Source organism: Canis lupus, chromosome 38 (genome assembly GCF_003254725.2).
Source record: "Canis lupus dingo isolate Sandy chromosome 38, ASM325472v2, whole genome shotgun sequence".
NCBI classification, from domain to species: Eukaryota; Metazoa; Chordata; class Mammalia; order Carnivora; family Canidae; genus Canis; species Canis lupus.
The window spans coordinates 22,143,136-22,160,192 of record NC_064280.1 but is presented as its reverse complement, the minus strand read 5'-3'; the positions used below and the strand labels follow the sequence as shown (position 1 = coordinate 22,160,192).

Here is a 17,057-nt window from a genome sequence, read left to right as displayed (position 1 = left end):
GTTATTCTGGTGACAGTCATCTTTAGTTGCTTTGTCTCTTAGGAGGATAGTAAGAGTACCAACCAAGCAGGATTGGTTTGAGGAGTAAAAGAAAATATGTGAAGCACAAAGCATCACTCATAGTCATTGCTCAATAAATGTTGGTGAAAATTTGTATTATCATCAGTATCTTTGACCCACCTGCCACTTTTGTCCTCTCCTCCCACTCAGAGTGTGACTGCTCTCATGCTCTTACCTGGGCTCCCTGACAGCCTCCTACCTGACCCCTCACCACAGCCCCATCCCTTCCATCCTCTCCCTCCTGCTGCTGGAGTAAGCTTCCAAACAGGTCCTTGAATAACACTGCACCCCTGCTTAAAAATACCTGCTAGAAGTTCTTTGCCTTTAGCTGATGTCTTGGTGAGTTCGTGGTGCCCTAACAGCAATGCCAGAGACTGGGTGGCTTATAAACAGCAGAACTTTACTTCTGACAGTTCTGACAGGGGCTGGGCAGTCAAGGGATGGAGCCGATTCAGTGTCTGGGGAGACCCCACCAGCTGCTTCATAGACGGTATCTGCTCACTCTCCTTTCACATAGCAGGAGGGGCAAGGGAGCACTCTAGGGTTGCTTTCATAAGGACACTAATTCCAGGGATCCCTGGGTGGCGCAGCGGTTTGGCGCCTGCCTTTGGCCCAGGGTGCGATTCTGGAGACCCCGGATCGAATCCCACGTCGGGTTCCCGGTGCATGGAGCCTGCTTCTCCCTCTGCCTGTGTCTCTGCCTCTCTCTCTCTCTCTGTGACTATCATAAATAAATAAAAATTTAAAAAAAAAAAAAGGACACTAATTCCATTCATGAGGGCTCTATGCTCGTGACCGAATCACCTCCCAGAGGCCCTGCCTCCTAACACTATCCCCTTGGAGATAAAACGTCAACATATGAATTGAGAGAACAGAGGGGACACAAATATTGAGTCCACGGCACCTGGGTTATAAGACCCTTTATCTGGGCTGCGGAAACCTCTCCTGGTCATGTGTCCTGTGATTCTCTCTAGACAACCATGCTCTAGTCACAGGCCAGGACTAGCGTGAGGCAAGAAAGGGGCCTAAGGCACAAAATTTCAGAAGAGCCTCACCCTCAGGCTTGCACGGTGCCGCCGTGACCTGAAGATGCCCTCTAGTGGAGGATGCCTGCCACCCTCATCGTCCCCTCTCCCCCTCCCATCCAGACTTCCTGGGCTCAAATTCTAACTATAAAACTCAAAGTAAGCTACTTAGCCTCTTTGTGCCCTGGGTTCCTCATCTATAAAATGAAGATGATAAAAATACTTATCGCATAGAGCTGTTGTGTGGATTAAATGAGCCCATGAGTGTCAGGAGTTAGGGGAGGGTCTAACACCTGACAAGTAGTCACTGAGTGTCACCTGAAACCACCCGTTTGGCTTTCCTATAAGTTCTTTCCAAGTCCTCTCAGGCTACGGCCTAAACAATCATATGATCTGAGTCTTACGACACCAACAAGTCACAGTTGAACTAACCACTAAACATCATCTATTTAAAGAGTCCGCTTCCAGGGGCACCTGGGTGGCTCAGTTGGTTAAGCATGTGACACTTGATCTCAGCTCAGGTCTTGATCTCAGGGTCATGAGTTCCAGCCCTGCGTTGGCCTCCACACTGGGTATGGAATCTATTAAAAAAAAAAAGAAAGAAAAAAGTCAGTTTCCCACAGCAAGGTGAAGGGAATAATGCTGTCCTCCAACCTGCCGAGTGCACAGCTGCCCCTGGCAACATCCATCCTCAGAGCAGCTTTGCTGGTGCTTCCTTCAGATCAGTTAAAAGCCTCTCAGTTGTACATGACGTGAAGCCAACGCAAAGTGGCTTCATGTCAGGGCTTAAGCAAAAGAGTGACGTCATCGGACCATGATATTTGTTATCGATTACTATGCAACAGATTACAGAATCTGAGAGCTTAAAATAAGCATTTGTTATCTCACAGTTTCTGTGGATCAGCAATCCAGGCACGGCACAGCTGGTCTCTCACAAAGTCCTCGTCACGTCAGGGTAGCCGCTGCCAGCCTCGCCCCCACGGCTCTTGGCAGCCTCAAGTCCTCATCAAGTGTTGGCAGACATCAGTTCCTTGGTGGGTTTTTGCTGGCAGGCTCCCTGGCTCCTTGTCTTGAAGCCTTTAGCTCACAACACAATACTGGGTCCCAGCAAAGGGAGCGGGGTTAGGAGAGAGAGAAACAGAGAGAGACGCGCACACACACCAAGATGGAAGACACGATCTTGCGCAACCTAATCTCAGAAGTGACACCTTAGCCACACCTGCTGCCACATTCTACTCAGTAGAATCAAGCCACTGCACCCATCCCACTCTCAAGAACAGGTGACTACAGGTGACTACAGGGACGCCTGTTTGGCTCAGTCAGTAAAGCATGGCACTCTTTTTGTTTAAGATTTTTTTATTTTTTAAGATTCTTTTTTAAGATTTTATTTATCGATTCATGAGAGACACAGAGAGAGAGAGAGAGACAGAGACAGAGACACAGGCAGAGGGAGAAGCAGGCTCCATGCAAGGGGCCCTGATGTGGGACTCGATCCCAGGACCCCGGGGTCACACCCTGAGCCAAAGGCAGAGGCTCAGCCACTGAGGCACCCGGGCGCCCAGCATGCGACTCTTGATCTTGGGACCCCTACACCAGCCTGAGCAAGGGGAGGAGTCTGTGGTGCCAGATGCAAACAACCCTCCCCATCACACACACACACGCACACGCACGCACGCACGCATGCTCACACGCTCACACACTGACACACACAGGGGTGCTGTGGTAAGAGCTTCCTCTTTCAGCCCGAGAGCTGAGAGCACATCATCATGGCGGGCCCAAAGAGACATCCGGGTGGCGGGGCTCCACGGCCCTTCTCCAGTAAACCATGGAAGAGCCAGCCTCATGCATTCTCTTCTTTTCTGTGGAACTCTCTCCTCTTCCTGTTCTTGGGTAAGTCCCCGCTACGGCCACCATCTCTGGGCTGGTCACGTTCTTATTGGTAAGATCAGGAAACTCCTCTCCCGTGGTAATTCCCCTTGGGTTTCACTTTATTCCCAGATGTTTCACCTTTATCCCCAGACTAGTTCCTCTCACCCTCACACTTTCCTACTAAGAAATGCTGAGTGATGAATTTGTTCTCTGGATAATGTGGATAAAATCCACAGAGAGATAGAGGGGAATCCTGATGACAGGCCACCCCCTCTTTCCCAGGGACACATAGAACTGTTGGAGCTTCTTTCTACGTCCTGCCATGTTTATCACACATTCCAAACTTCAGGCTTCCCTGCGGGATCTGGAGATGGTCTCATGGCCCTGGGCTAAGTGGCTTCTCTCTGAATGTCCTTTTCTCCCCTCATCCTACCTCTCCATCAAGGCCCAAGTCCTACAAGTTTTTGAGAAACATCTCTCAGCAGCATGGCCGATGGCCAATGGGCAGAGCTGACCCAGTACCCCAGGGAGGGTCTCAGCTATCTGGTACTGTGACATCTACTGTCCCTCTGGACTCCTGTTTCCCCCAGGACCTTGGAGGTTAGCACAGGTAGCATAGGGGCCTGAGAACAGTGGGAGTTGGAGAGGTGGGCAGTGAGGGGAGTTCTAGAAGGACTCCCAGATGATATATGGGGCAGGGCCTAGACTCCAGGCCTGGGTTCCAGTATGACCTCTTTTCATTTTCCATCTTAACTTTGTTCCCACAAAAACATCACAATTATCACAGCTGTTTATATCTACACCCAGCTCTTGGGGTGCTACTTGGTTGCGTTGGATAAACCTGAAGTTACCCAATCTACTGTCACCCAAGCCTCAGCTGACCAACAAGCAAATTTCAAGTCAAAAAGGCACTTCCCTCTGACTAGCTCCACTGGTTGGGGTATCCTCAAGCTTCACTGTTTTGGTCTAGCAGGGAGTTTCTTTGATGTCTTGTGTCTCCAAGGAATGGTTTCAGGAACTTAGGAGGCAGAAGGGTGAAAAATCTTTCCACTTTAGTATGTCAAGGAGAAAGAATATCCCATCCCCTTTTAGGGGAGCAAGAATTCCTGTCCCTTTCAAGGTCCTTCTAGCCAGAATAAGAATCAAATTGACATGAAACAAATTAACAGAACACAATCAAAAATTTTTTTTTATTATTCATGAGAGACACACAGAGAGAGAGGCAGAGACACAGGCAGAGGGAGAAGCAGGCTCAATGCAGGGAGCCCGATGTGGGACTTGATCCCGGAACTCCAGGATCACACCCTGGGTCAAAGGCAGGCGCTCAACCGCTGAGCCACCCAGGGATCCCCAACACAATCAAATTTAATAGCACATGGGAAACCACACAGACATGGAAATTCCAAAGACTGTTGGGGCAAAATGTGGTATATATGTCATCCCAAACTAAGGAGAAGGGGGCAGGGGTCTGGGACTTCAGAGCAAAGGAATGTAGTTTATAGGGTGGAGAAGAGCAAATGTTGGTAATTAGATATTTGCCCCACCATACAGATGGGTCACTCAGATAAAATTTATCTCTGCTAATAACCCTTATCTGGGAAAGACCCCGAATTTAGATTCTTCTGTGTGGTTAAGGGAGGGGCAAAAGTATCTCTTGAGCCCACAGGGTCTTGATCGCCCTCAGCTCAGAATAGTCCATGCTCCAAAGTGGTGGGCCTAGTATTGGAAACATTTGAAATCAGATCTTTGCTCCATTATTTCCTAGCCGTGTGAGCCTCTGTTTCTTAAATGTAGAAGGTGATTAGTAAGACGTATCATGCAAGACTCTCTTCGAGATTAAAAATGATTAAAAATGATATATGTAAGCAAGCGCTTGGCACATAGTTGGTGGAAACGGATTGTTATAATAATTACTAAGTGCATGATTTGGAAACTATTAAAGGTGGGGAAGCCAAATTCGGTTATTGAGATCATTGAATAAATACCCTTTTATTATTTGCCAAATGGCATAGTTCAAAATAAGATGGCCAATACTGGGACTCCTGTCACTGTACTGAGAGTCCTATAGCGTTGTTCCCCGTGACAGTAACAGGATTGGACCTATAGGAACCACATCCCACTCCTATCAAGTCTGTGAGCCTTTGCTTACCTTTGATGTGAGGAGAAACGGGTGCAGTCACACGTGCCCAGCCACGACTCAGGACCTTCTGGCCTCCTAGGATGGGGGTGGGCAGCGCTCTGGGCCACCACATTCTGGGGCATCTTGTTAATGGAATCTGGGCTCTGCAGCTGACCAACTCTGTAATCTCGGGCAAGTGGCGAAAACTTTCGAAATGTTAGCTCCTTGTCTGTAGAAAGGGGCTAATTTTCAGATAATTTTGAGGATCGAATGAGGTGATTTCTACAGTGTTAACATGCCGTAGCAATCATAAGCAGTGTCTTCCAGAAGGGAAGAGCTCTCTTTCAGGTAACTTCAAACGAGCATTGCACCAACCCAGCTTGTGCCTTCGGACTCCCCTCAGAATCCACCTCAACTGACCTAGCCTAGCTTTTCCTAGGTCCCGAGCTTGGTCCTCCCTAGCCACCTCTCTACGAAGTCCAAGTGCTTGACCGATACCGGTAGAGAACCACCTTCCCGCCCCCTAGCCCTGCACCAATCTGCACCAATCTGGTGTCTCTTCTATGTGTCTGCAGAACCCTATACCCTCTGGGCCTTCGGAGCACACCTCAGCCTCTTTCCACCCCTCTAGGCTGTACTTTGCTTTTCCTGTCTCTCTAACATTTTCTATATATTTTTCCCACCCAGATCCCTGGAGTAATCTGGGTCCTGAACCCATCTGATTTGATCTGGAATTTTCAGAGGACTCTCCAGAGCCTCAGAAGCCCTTGAATCTGGGAATCCAGACTGGGGTCACCCAGCAGACACTCCCAGGGCCCCTACAAGGAAATGAGCTGCCTTGGACAGATGCCGGGCCTGTGGAAGCTGTGGTAACAATGTTTATCGGGGATCTTGGTCTTTCCCAAGATGAAATCAGGAGCAGAATCAATGCTACTTAACTATTCCCAACCCCGAACCTTGTTCCTAAGGACAGACCAGATTTCCCTGGCCAAGGCAAAGCCAGTCTGAGATCCCCTGAACAATGAAGTAAAAGAAGGGTGAGACAGAGATGAGAAGTGTTCTTTTTGTTGCCAACATTTCATTATGAAAATTCTTGAACACAGAGAACACTTGAAAGAATTTTGCACTGAACACTCATGTGCTTTGCACCCCAGTTCTACCATTAGTGTCGTTTCGCTTGCCTTCTCATGCCCCTGTCCATCTACCCACCCTGCTAGCCATACATCAACCTATCTTATTTTTTAAAAGACACTCCTCTTTAACTTTTTTTGTTCTTTATGATTTACAGCACTCTGTTTTTATTCCGTCTCTACTATATCCCTAAGGAAAGATAGTATAGGTGTGAACGTTTCTGTCTTATGGATGAGTAAACTGATTCTCAGAGAAATGCAAAAATTCACCCAAAGTCACAAAGCTAATTCCCTTTCTGGGACAGAAATCTAGAAAGTCTGTTTTACTGATTATTGTACATGCGTTTGTGGGACAGAGTGTTTCTTAAGTGAGGGAATGAATGAATGATTCTGTTTAGGCAACAAGCCTAGAGGGAGGAGGGCAGGAATTTCATTTCATTTCTCCACATCTGACATTTCTTACTAGTGCGTCTTTATTGAATGAGTGAATGAAGGCTGCCTTGAGGAGTCCAGCACCTCCACCAAGTCCCTCTTCTGTCTCTGCAGGGCCAGGAGCCTCTGGAAAGGACTCAGCCCAAATGGAGGTGCCAGGGATTCTAGAGGGTTCGGTGACTTTCATCCTGAACATTTCAATAGACAAAGAGTTGGAGCACGTCACCTGGAGTCGTCCCCAAAAAGCTCTTGCTTTTGCAAATGCACAAAAAGATATTATCATTATGGACAAAAGCTACCAGGACCGACTAAACATCAGCTTCAACAGTTACTCCTTATCTCTCAACAATCTGACTTTGGAAGATGCAGGACCCTACAAAGCCCAGATAAATTATAAGAATGCTAAAGTCACCACTGACAAGGAGTTTTTCCTGCATCTCTATGGTGAGTTCCAGAGACTTCTGTGGGTTTTTATCATTTATTGAAGAATTTTAAAATTTATTTTGAGATGGGAGTGGGCAGGGGGAGAGAGAGAATCTGAAGCAGACTCCACTTGGGGCTCAATCTTATGACCCTACATCATGACCTGAGCTGAAATCACGAGCCAGGTGCTGAACCAACTGACCCACCCAGGCACCCCTCATTTTTTTAAAGATTTATTTATTTATTTGACAGAGAGAGAGAGAGATCACGAGTGGGGGGAGGCATAGAAGGAGAGGGGGAAGCAGACTCCCCATTAAGCACAGAGCTAGACATGCTTGATCCCAGGACTCTGAGATCATGACCTGAGCCAAAGGCAGATGCTCAATCGGCTGGGCCATCCAGGCATCCCTGATCTTTTATTTACTTTTTTAAAAAACTTTATTTATTTATTTGAGGGAGAGAGTGAGTGAGCATAAACAGGGGAGAGAGGGATCCCTGGGTGGCGCAGCGGTTTGGCACCTGCCTTTGGCCCAGGGCGCGATCCTGGAGACTCGGGATCGAATCCCACATCGGGCTCCCGGTGCATGGAGCCTGCTTCTCCCTCTGCCTGTGTCTCTGCCTCTCTCTCTCTCTGTGACTATCATAAATAAATAAATAAAAATTAAAAAAAAAAAAAAAACAGGGGAGAGGCTGGGAAAGGGAGAAGCAGGCTCCCTTCTGAGGAGGGAGCCTGACTTTGGGCTCCATCCCAAGACCCCAGGATCATGACCTGAGCTGAAGACAGTTGCTTAACCGACTGAGCCACTCAGGTGCCCCAATTTTTAGAAGCAGATTTCCCCCCCACCCCAGGTGTTTACCCCTCTGGGACAAATAGGACTACCATGTTGGTCCTTTACACCCAGTTCTATGAATATAGCTGCAGAGTGAAAACACAACCAAAATATGTTTAGGAAGCATTTGTACTATCTTTTCTACAACTCTGTTAGTACCCTTTACCCACCTATACTAGCTTGCTAGGGTTGCCGTAACAAAATACCACAGACCGGGTGGTTTAAACAACGGAAACTTATTTTCTCAGTTCTGGAGGGTAGAACTCCGAGATCAAGGTGTCAGCAGGTTGTTTTTTTTCTTGCTCCTAGGTTTGCAGATAGTCACCTTTAAGGGGGGGAGGGGGTATTTATTCGTGAGAGACACAGAGAGAGAGGCAGAGACACAAGCAGAGGGAGAAACAGGCTCCCTGTAGGGATCCCATGACCCCGGGGTCATGCCCTAAGCCAAAGGCAGATGCTCAACCACTGAGCCACCCAGGTGCCCCACCAGCGTTTTGATATGTCCTCATATGGTCATCCCTCTGTTTGTCCTGTCTGTGTTCTAATCTCCCGTCATGCTGGATTAGGTCCACCCTAACAACCCCATTTTTTTAAGGATACTTAAAAAGTCTTTATACTTGGGGATAAACTTTTGTAGAAGAGAATTTTAAAAAGAAATGAGAAGTTTAGGGGATCCTTGGGTGGCGCAGTGGTTTGGCGCCTGCCTTTGGCCCAGGGCACGATCCTGGAGACCCGGGATCGAATCCCACGTTGGGCTCCCGGTGCATGGAGCCTGCTTCTCCCTCTGCCTGTGTCTCTGCCTCTCTCTCTCTCTGTGTGTATGACTATCATAAATAAATAAAAATTAAAATCGTTTAAAAAAAATGAGAAGTTTAAAAGTGCTCTTTTAAATAGTTTTTATAAATGAATGAATGAATGAATAAATAAATAGTTTACTGGTTAATATACAATCCATATAAGTCATTCTTCTTTTTAAGTTTTTTTTTTAATTCTGGTTAGTTAACATACAGTGTTATATTAGTTTCAGGGGTACAATATAGTGACTCAACACTTCTGTAGATGACTCAGTGCTCATCATGATATGTGTAATCCTAATCCCCATCACCTATTTCTCCCATCATTCCACCCACTATCCTGCTGGTGATCATCAGTGGGTTCTCTATGCTTAAGAGTCTGTTTCTTGGTTCCTAATGAATGACTCCATTTTAACTTAATTATCTCTTTAAAGGTTCTGTCTGCAGGAGCCCCTGGGTGGCTCAGTGGTTGATCCTCTGCCTTTGGCTCAGGTCATGATCCCTGGGTTCCGGGATCGAGTCCCACATCAGGCTCCTTGCAAGGACCCTGCTTCTCCCTCTGTCTGTGTCTCTCATGAATAAATAAATACAATCTTTAAAAAATAAATAAATAAAGGCTCTGTCTCCAAATACAGTCACATCCTGAGGTACCAGGGATTAGGACTTCAACATAGGCATTTTGAGTGGACATGATGAGACATAATAGTCTGCCCTCTGACCCCCCAAAACTTATTTCCTTCTCACATGCAAAATACTTTCACTCCATCTCAACATCCCCACATCTTAGTGCCATCCCATTAGTGCTAAGCCATTCCGCCATCTTAGTGGAGTCCAAAGTCTTATCTAACCATCCCCTAAAGATTTTATGGGTGAGACCTGAGGTATAATTCATCCTGTGGCAAGATTCCTCCTCAGCTGTGAACCTTTGAAACCCGACAAGTTATCTATTTTCAATGACAATTTATAATGACAGGACAGGCATAGGATAGACATTCATATTCCAAAAGGGAGCAATGGAAAAGAAGAAAGGAGTCATGGGCCTTGCTAGGGCAAGTCTGAAACCTAGCAGGTCAAGTTCCATTAAACTTTAGTTTTCAAGAACAGTCCTTGGCTCTATGCTCTATCCTCTCGGCCCCCTTGGGGTGGCAGCCCCACCTCCTTGGCCCAGGGCAGGAACCCTGCCCAGGAGGACATCACCCCACCAACTCCCCTGGGTCTGTCCCCTCTGAGCCCATGGTGGCAAAGGCCGTGGCAGCCCTGTCAAACTCCGAACTGTTCTTGAGGGCTCTTCTTCCCATTTCTTGAAGGAGAAGGCATGATCTCAGCTGAATAGCTCTATTGGTCCATCCTGGAGAATCCCACAAGTCTGACAGCCTTTCCTCTTTTTGTCCCATCTCTGTTCCTCTGGTCCACGCTGGCGGCATTTCTGCTGGGATGGCTGACTTAACCCATGAGTCACGTTGTAATCTCTCTAGCAAATGTTGCCTCGCCACATCCTTAGTGTTCTCCCCAGACACGCTTTCTTAGTTTCTGTAATACGGATAGCCTGAGGATTTCCCGAATTTTCAAGTTCTGGTGGTTCTGTCTTGCTCAGCACTTCCTTCTGCAGTGTGTGCCTCTTCTCCAAAATTTTACTACAAGCAGAAAGGAAAAACCACACGGTGCCCTCAATGCTTTGCTTAGAAATCTCCTTGGCCAAATACTCGTTTACCACTTAAATGTTCTACTTTCTACAAAACACTAAAGCACAATTTGCCTAAGTTCTTCACCACTCGAGCACAAGTGTCACACTTTCTCCAGTTTTCAATAACACATCCTTAGTTTCACCTGATTCCTCACCAGAAACACCTGTAATGTTCATATTTCTACCAATATTCTGTTCATGATAATACATATATAACTCTAGGATAGTAGAAGCTTTCTCTAAGGCTCTCCTCTTTTCTTTCTGAGGCCTCACCAGAATCACTTTTAAAATCCATATTTCTGGGGCACCTCAGTGGCTCAATGGTTGAGCATCTGCCCTCTGCTCAGGTCGTGATCCCGGGGTCCTGGGATCGAGTCCTTTGCCTGTGTCTCTGCCTCTCTCTCTCTCTCTCTCTGTCTCTGTCTCTCATCAATAAATAAATAAAATCTTTTAAAAAATAAAAGATATGTGCTTAAAAAAAAAAACAACTCCTGTCTCCAAATACAGTCCTATATCCAAATAAAATCATATCCTGGGGTGCTAGAAGTTAGGGCTTCAAGATATGAACTTGGGGAAGACACCATTCAGCCTATGGCACCATCTTTCTATCAAGTAGTTTGACCTTCTTTTATTGATTTGTCGAGTGCTCTGCATGTGTTAAAAAAAATGGAATTCTATGCAGTGAATAGAAGTAAAGTGAATGAACTCAGTGTGTACTGACATACAACAATTTCCAAGAAATACTGTTAACTTTTTTAAATTCCAGCGTAGTTAACATACAATGTTCTATTAATTTCAGGTGTGCAATATGGTGATTCAGTACTTTCATACAGCACCCGGTGCTCGTCATAATGAGTGTACTCTTAATCCCCTTCACTTAGTTCACCCATCCCCTACCCACCCTCAGGCAACCATCAGTGTGTGCTCTGTAGTTAAGAATCTGTTTTTTGAAAAAAAAAAAAAAATTCTGTTTTTTGGTTTGGCTTTTTTATTCTTTGTTCATTTTATTTCTTAAATTCCACATAAGAGTGAAATCATATGGTATGTCTTTCTCTGACTAACTTATTTCACTTAGCATCATACTCTCTAGAACCACATCCATGTTGTTACAGATGACAAGGTTTCATTCGTTTTTATATCTGCCTAATATTCATATATGTATGAATGAATATACATGTATTAGATACCATATCTTCTTTATCCATTCATCTATTGATAGACACTTGGGCTGCTTTCATAATTTGGCTATTGTAAATAATGCTGTTATAAACACAAGGGTGCGTATATCTTTTCAAATTAGTGTTTTCATATTCTTTGGGTAAATACCCAGTACTGGAATTACGGGATCATATATTCATTCTATTTTTTAATTTTTTTGAGGAACCGTACTGTTTTCCACAGTGGCTATACCAGTTTGCTTTCCCACCAGCAGTGCATGAGGGTTCCTTTTTCTCCACAGCCTTGCTAATACTTGTTTCTTGTGTTTTTATTTTAACCATCTGACAGGTATGAGATGATATCTCATTGTGGTTTTGATTTGCATTTCCTGATGATGAGTGATTATGAGCATCTTTTCATGCGTCTGTCGGCCATCTGGATATCTTCTTTGGAGAAATATCTGTTCATGTCTTCCGCCCATTTTTTAATTGGGTTATTTGTTTTTGGGGTGTTGAGTTGTGTAAGTTCTTTATATAATTTGGGCACTAACCCTTTATCCAATATGTCATTTGCAAATATCGTCTCCCATTCAATAGGTTGTTTTTTAGTTTTATTGATTGTTACTTTTGATGTGCAGGTTTTTTATTTTGATGTAGTCCCAGTAGTTTATTTTTGCTTTTGTTTTCCTTGCCTCTGGAGACATATCTATAAAAATGTTGCTGTGGCCAATGTTACAGAAATCACTGTCTTTGCTCTTTTCTAGGATTTTTATGGTTTCTAGTCTCACATTTAGGTCCTTAATCCTAATTTGTTTTTGTGTGTAGTGTAAGAAAGTGGTTCAGTTTCTTTTGCATGTCCCCTTCCAGTTTTCTTAACACTATTTGTTGAAGAGACTGTCTTTTTCCTATTGCATATTTTTGTCTCCTTTGTCAAAGATCAATCACCATATAATCATGGGTTTATTCCTGGGAACAATTCTGTTCCATTGATCTATTTGTCCATTTTTGTGCCAGGACCATACTGCTTTGATTTCTATAGCTTTGTCATATATCTTGAAATCTGGAATCAGGATACCTCCAGTTTTGTTCTTCTTTTTCAAGATTGTTTTGACTATTCAGTTCTTGTGTGGCTCCATACAAATTTTGGGATTGTTTTTTCTAGTTCTGTGAAAAAACAACTAGATTGTTTTTTCTAGTTGGTATTTTGATAGGGATTGTACTACACCTGTAGATAGATTGCTTTGGATTATATGGACATTTTAATAATATTTGCTCTTCCAATCCATGAGCGTAGAATATCTTTCCATTTCTTTGTGCCATATTCAATTTCTTTCATCAGTGTTTTATAGTTTTCAGAGTACAAGTCTTTCACCTCGTTGGTTAAGTTTGTTGCTGAGTATTTTATTATTTTTGGTGCAATTGCAAAAGAGATTATTTTCTTAATTTCTCTCTGCTGCCCCATTATTAGTGTATAGAAGTACAATGGTTTTCTGTATGTTGATTTTGAATCCTGCAACTTTACTGAATTCATTATCAGTTGTAGTAGTTTTCTTGGTAGAATCCTTAGGGTTTTCTATACATAATATTCATAAATAGTGAAAGTTTTACTTCTTTGTTACCAATTTGGATGCCTTTTATCCCTTTTTGTTGTCTTTTTTTTAAATCTATTTATTTATTTGTTTGTTTGTTTGTTTGTTTATTACTTGACAGAGAGCACAAGCAGAGGGAGCAGTAGGCAGAGGGAGAGGGAGAAGCAGGCTCCCTGCTGAGCAGAGAGCCTGAAGCAGGGCTTGAGCCCAGGACCCTGGGATCATGACATGTGCCATAGGCAGACACTTAACTGACTGAGCCACCCAGGCGCCCTCTTTTTGTTGTCTGATTGCTGTGGCTAGGACACCCAGAACTATGTTGAATAAAAGTGGTGAGAGTGGATAAGGATGTTTATCTAACCTTAGAGGGAAAGCTCTCAGTTTTTCCCTATTGAGTAAAATGTTAGCTGTGGGTTTTTTCTATATGGCCTTTATTATGTTGAGGTATAGTCCCTCTAAACTTACTTTGCTAAGGATTTTTATCATGAATGGATGCTGTAGTTTGTCAAATGCTTTTCTGTACCTACTGGAATTATCAAATGGCTTTTATTCTTTAAATGTTTGGTAGAGGGATCCCTGGGTGGCGCAGCGGTTTAGCGCCTACCTTTGGCCCAGGGCGCGATCCTGGAGACCCGGGATGGAATCCCACATCGGGCTCCCGGTGCATGGAGCCTGCTTCTCCCTCTCCCTGTGTCTCTGCCTCTCTCTCTCTCTCTGTGTGACTATCATAAATAAATAAAAATTTAAAAAAATACAATAAAATAAAATAAATGTTTGGTAGAATTGATCTGTGAAGCTGTCTGGTCCTGGACTTTTATTTTGGAGAAGTTTTCATATTATTGACTCTACTTCATTGTTGGTAATCAGACTGTTCAAATTTTCTATTTCTTCCTGATTCAGTTTTGGGAGGTTATATGTTTCTAGGAATTTGCCCATTTCTTCTAGATTGTCCAACTGTTGGCATATATTTTTTCATAACATTCTTTTATAATCCTTTATATTTCTGTGGTGTCAGTTGTTATTTCTCCTCTTTCATTTCTGATTTTATTTATTTGAGTTTTCTCTCCCTCCTCCTCCTCCTCCTCCTACCTCCCCTCTCCCACCCCTGGAGACTGGCTAAGGTTTATTAATTTTCTTGATCTTTTCAAAGAATCAGCTCCTGATTTCATTGATCTGTTCTATTTTTTTAAGTTCCTATTTCATTTATTTTTGCTGTAATATCAATTATTTGCTTTCTCTTACTGGCTTTGGGTTTTTGTTGCTGTTGTTGTTCTTTTCCTAGCTCTTTTACATATAAAGTTAGGTTGTTTATTTGAGATTTCTTGCTTCTTGAGGTAGGTCTATACTGCTATAAACTTCCTTCTTACAACATCTTCTCCTTCATCCCAAATATTTTAGACTGTTGTGTTTTCATTTTCATTTGTCTCCATGTATTTTTTTATTCTCTCTTTGACTTCTTGGCTGATCCATTCATTGTTTAGTAGCATGTTATTTAACTTCTATGTACTTCTGTTCTTTCCAAATTTTTCTTGTAATTTATTCCTAGTTTCATAGTGTTGTGGTCAGAAAAGATGTACAATATGACTTTGACCTTTTTGAACTTGTTGAGACTTGTTTGGTGGCCTAGTATGTGATCTATTCTGAAGAATGTTCTATGTACACTTGAAAATAATGTGTACTCTGCTGTTTTAAGATGGAATGTTCTGAATCTATCTGGTCCAGTGTGTCATTCAAAGCCACAGTTTCCTTGTTGCTTTTCTTTTTGGATGATCTACCATTGATGTAAGTGGAGTGTTAAACTCCCCTACTATTGTTGTATTACTATCAATAACTTCCTTTATGTTTTTTTATTAGCTGCTCTATGTATTTGGGTACTCCCATGTTGGCTACATAAATAACAATTGTCATATCCTATTGTTGGATTGTTCCCTTTATGATTATATAGTGTCCTTCTTTGTCTCTTGTTACATGTGTTTTAGGGTTTATTTTGTCTGATATAAGCATTGCTTCCCCAGCTTTCTTTTCCTTTCCACTAGCATGATAAATGCTTTTCCATCCCTTCACTTTCAATCTACATGTGTCTTTAGGCCTTAGTCTCTTGTAGGCGCACATAGATAGATCTTGCTTTTTTTTTTTTTTTTTGATAAATTTATTTTTTATTGGTGTAGGTCTTGCAAAAAAGCAAGATCCATTCTATCACCCTTTGTCTTTTGATTGGAGCTTTCAGTCCATTTACATTCAAAATAATTATTGCAATGTACTTACTGACATTTTGCTACTTGTTATATTGTTGTTTTTGTAGTTCTCTGTTTCTTTTCTTACTCTTGTCTATCATGGTTTGTTGGCTTTCCTTAGTGTTAGATTCTTTTCTGTTTGTTTTTTGCGTATCTATTACTAGTTTTTCATTTGTGGTTACCATTAGGTTTGTATATAACATCTTCTTCATATAGCAGGCTATATTGAGTTGATGGTCACTTAAATTTGAACCCACTTTTTTACTCCTTTCCCTCCCACAGTTTAGGTATATAGTGTCATACTTTACATACTTTTATTTTGTGAATCCTTTGACTGATTTATATAGACAAACTTATTTTTACTGCTTTTGGGCTTCCTACTTTTCTTACTCCTACTTATGATCTTTCCTTTCCACTCAAAGAGTCCCCTTTAACATTTCTTGTGGGGCTGGCTTAGTAATCATGAATTCCTTTAACTTTTATCTGAGAAACTCTTGTCCTTCCCTCTATTCTAAATGATAGCCTTGCTGGATAGAATATTCTAGGTTGCAGGTTTTTTCCTTTCAGCACTTTGAATATACCATGACACTCCCTTCTAGCCTGAAAAATTAGCTCATAGCCTTATGGGATCTCCCTTGTATGTAACTGTTTTCTCTTGCTGTTTTTTTTTAAATATTTTATTTATTTATTCATAGAGACAGAGAGAGAGAGAGAGAGGCAGAGACACAGGCAGAGGGAGAAGCAGGATCCATGCAGAGAGCCTGACGTGGGACTCTATCCAGGGTCTCCAGGATCACACCCTGGGCTGCAGACGGCGCTAAACTGCTGAGCCACCAGGGCTGCCCCTCTTGCTGTTTTTAAAATTCTCTCTTTATCACTATTTTTTGCCATTTTAATTACTACGTGTTTTAGTGTAGACCTCCTTGGTTTGACTTTTGAGGGCTTTCTGTGCCTCCTGGATCTGGATTTCTATTTCCTTCCTCAGATTTAGTAAGTCTTCAATTATTATTTATTCAAATGAATTTTTTGCTCCCTTTATCTCTCTTCTCCTTCTGTAATCCCTATAATGTGAATGTTATTACACCTGATGGTGTCATTGAATTCTCTAAGTCTACTTTCAACTTTTATTACTTTTTTCTTCTCTCTTGTTCAGCTTGATTGCTTTCCATTATTCTGTCCTCCAGGTCACTTATTCATTCTCCTGATTCCTCTAGTCTATTTTATATTCCATCCATGTATTTTTTTTAAGATTTGTTTATTTATTTTAGAAAGAAAGAAGAAAGAAAGAAAGAAAGAAAGAAAGAAAGAAAGAAAGAAAGAAAGAAAGCATGAGTGAGAGGGTCAGAGGGAGAGGAAGAGACTCTCAAGCAGTCTCTGCACTGAGCATGGAGCCCAAAGCCAGGCCTGGTCTCATGACCCTGAGGTCATGACCTAAGCTGAAACCAAGAGTTAGACAATTAACTGACTATGCCACACAGGTGTCCCTCCATCTGAGTATTTTTAATTTCAGTTACTGAGTTCGTCTTCTCTGCTTGGTTTTTTTTTTTTTTTTAATGTTTTTTATCTCTTTCTTAAAGGTCTCACTGAGGTCCTCCACTCTTCTCAAGTCCAGTGAATGTCTTTATGACCATTACTTTAAATTCTCCACCAGAGGCACCTAGATGGCTCAGTTGGTTAAGCATCTGCCTTCAGCTCAAGTCATGATCTCGGG

General features: G+C 42.8%; 1 protein-coding gene across 6 annotated transcripts in view; it reads left to right on the top strand.

The window, feature by feature from the left end:
• Positions 1-2,762: 2,762 nt before the first annotated feature.
• The window catches only part of LY9 (lymphocyte antigen 9), a 31,764-nt gene continuing 17,469 nt past the window's right edge, over positions 2,763-17,057 (top strand). For 2 of the 6 annotated variants that reach the window (XM_025420782.3, XM_035711267.2), the window contains exons 1-2: positions 2,763-2,975; positions 6,750-7,079. In XM_025420782.3, coding sequence (XP_025276567.1) covers positions 2,852-2,975; positions 6,750-7,079 — 454 coding nt within the window. In that variant the 5' untranslated portion in view covers positions 2,763-2,851. Of the gene's footprint in view, positions 2,976-5,760; positions 5,943-6,749; positions 7,080-17,057 lie in introns of all 6 variants that reach the window. The other 4 variants (XM_025420784.3, XM_025420786.3, XM_025420783.3 and 1 more) reach the window with 4 other exon arrangements.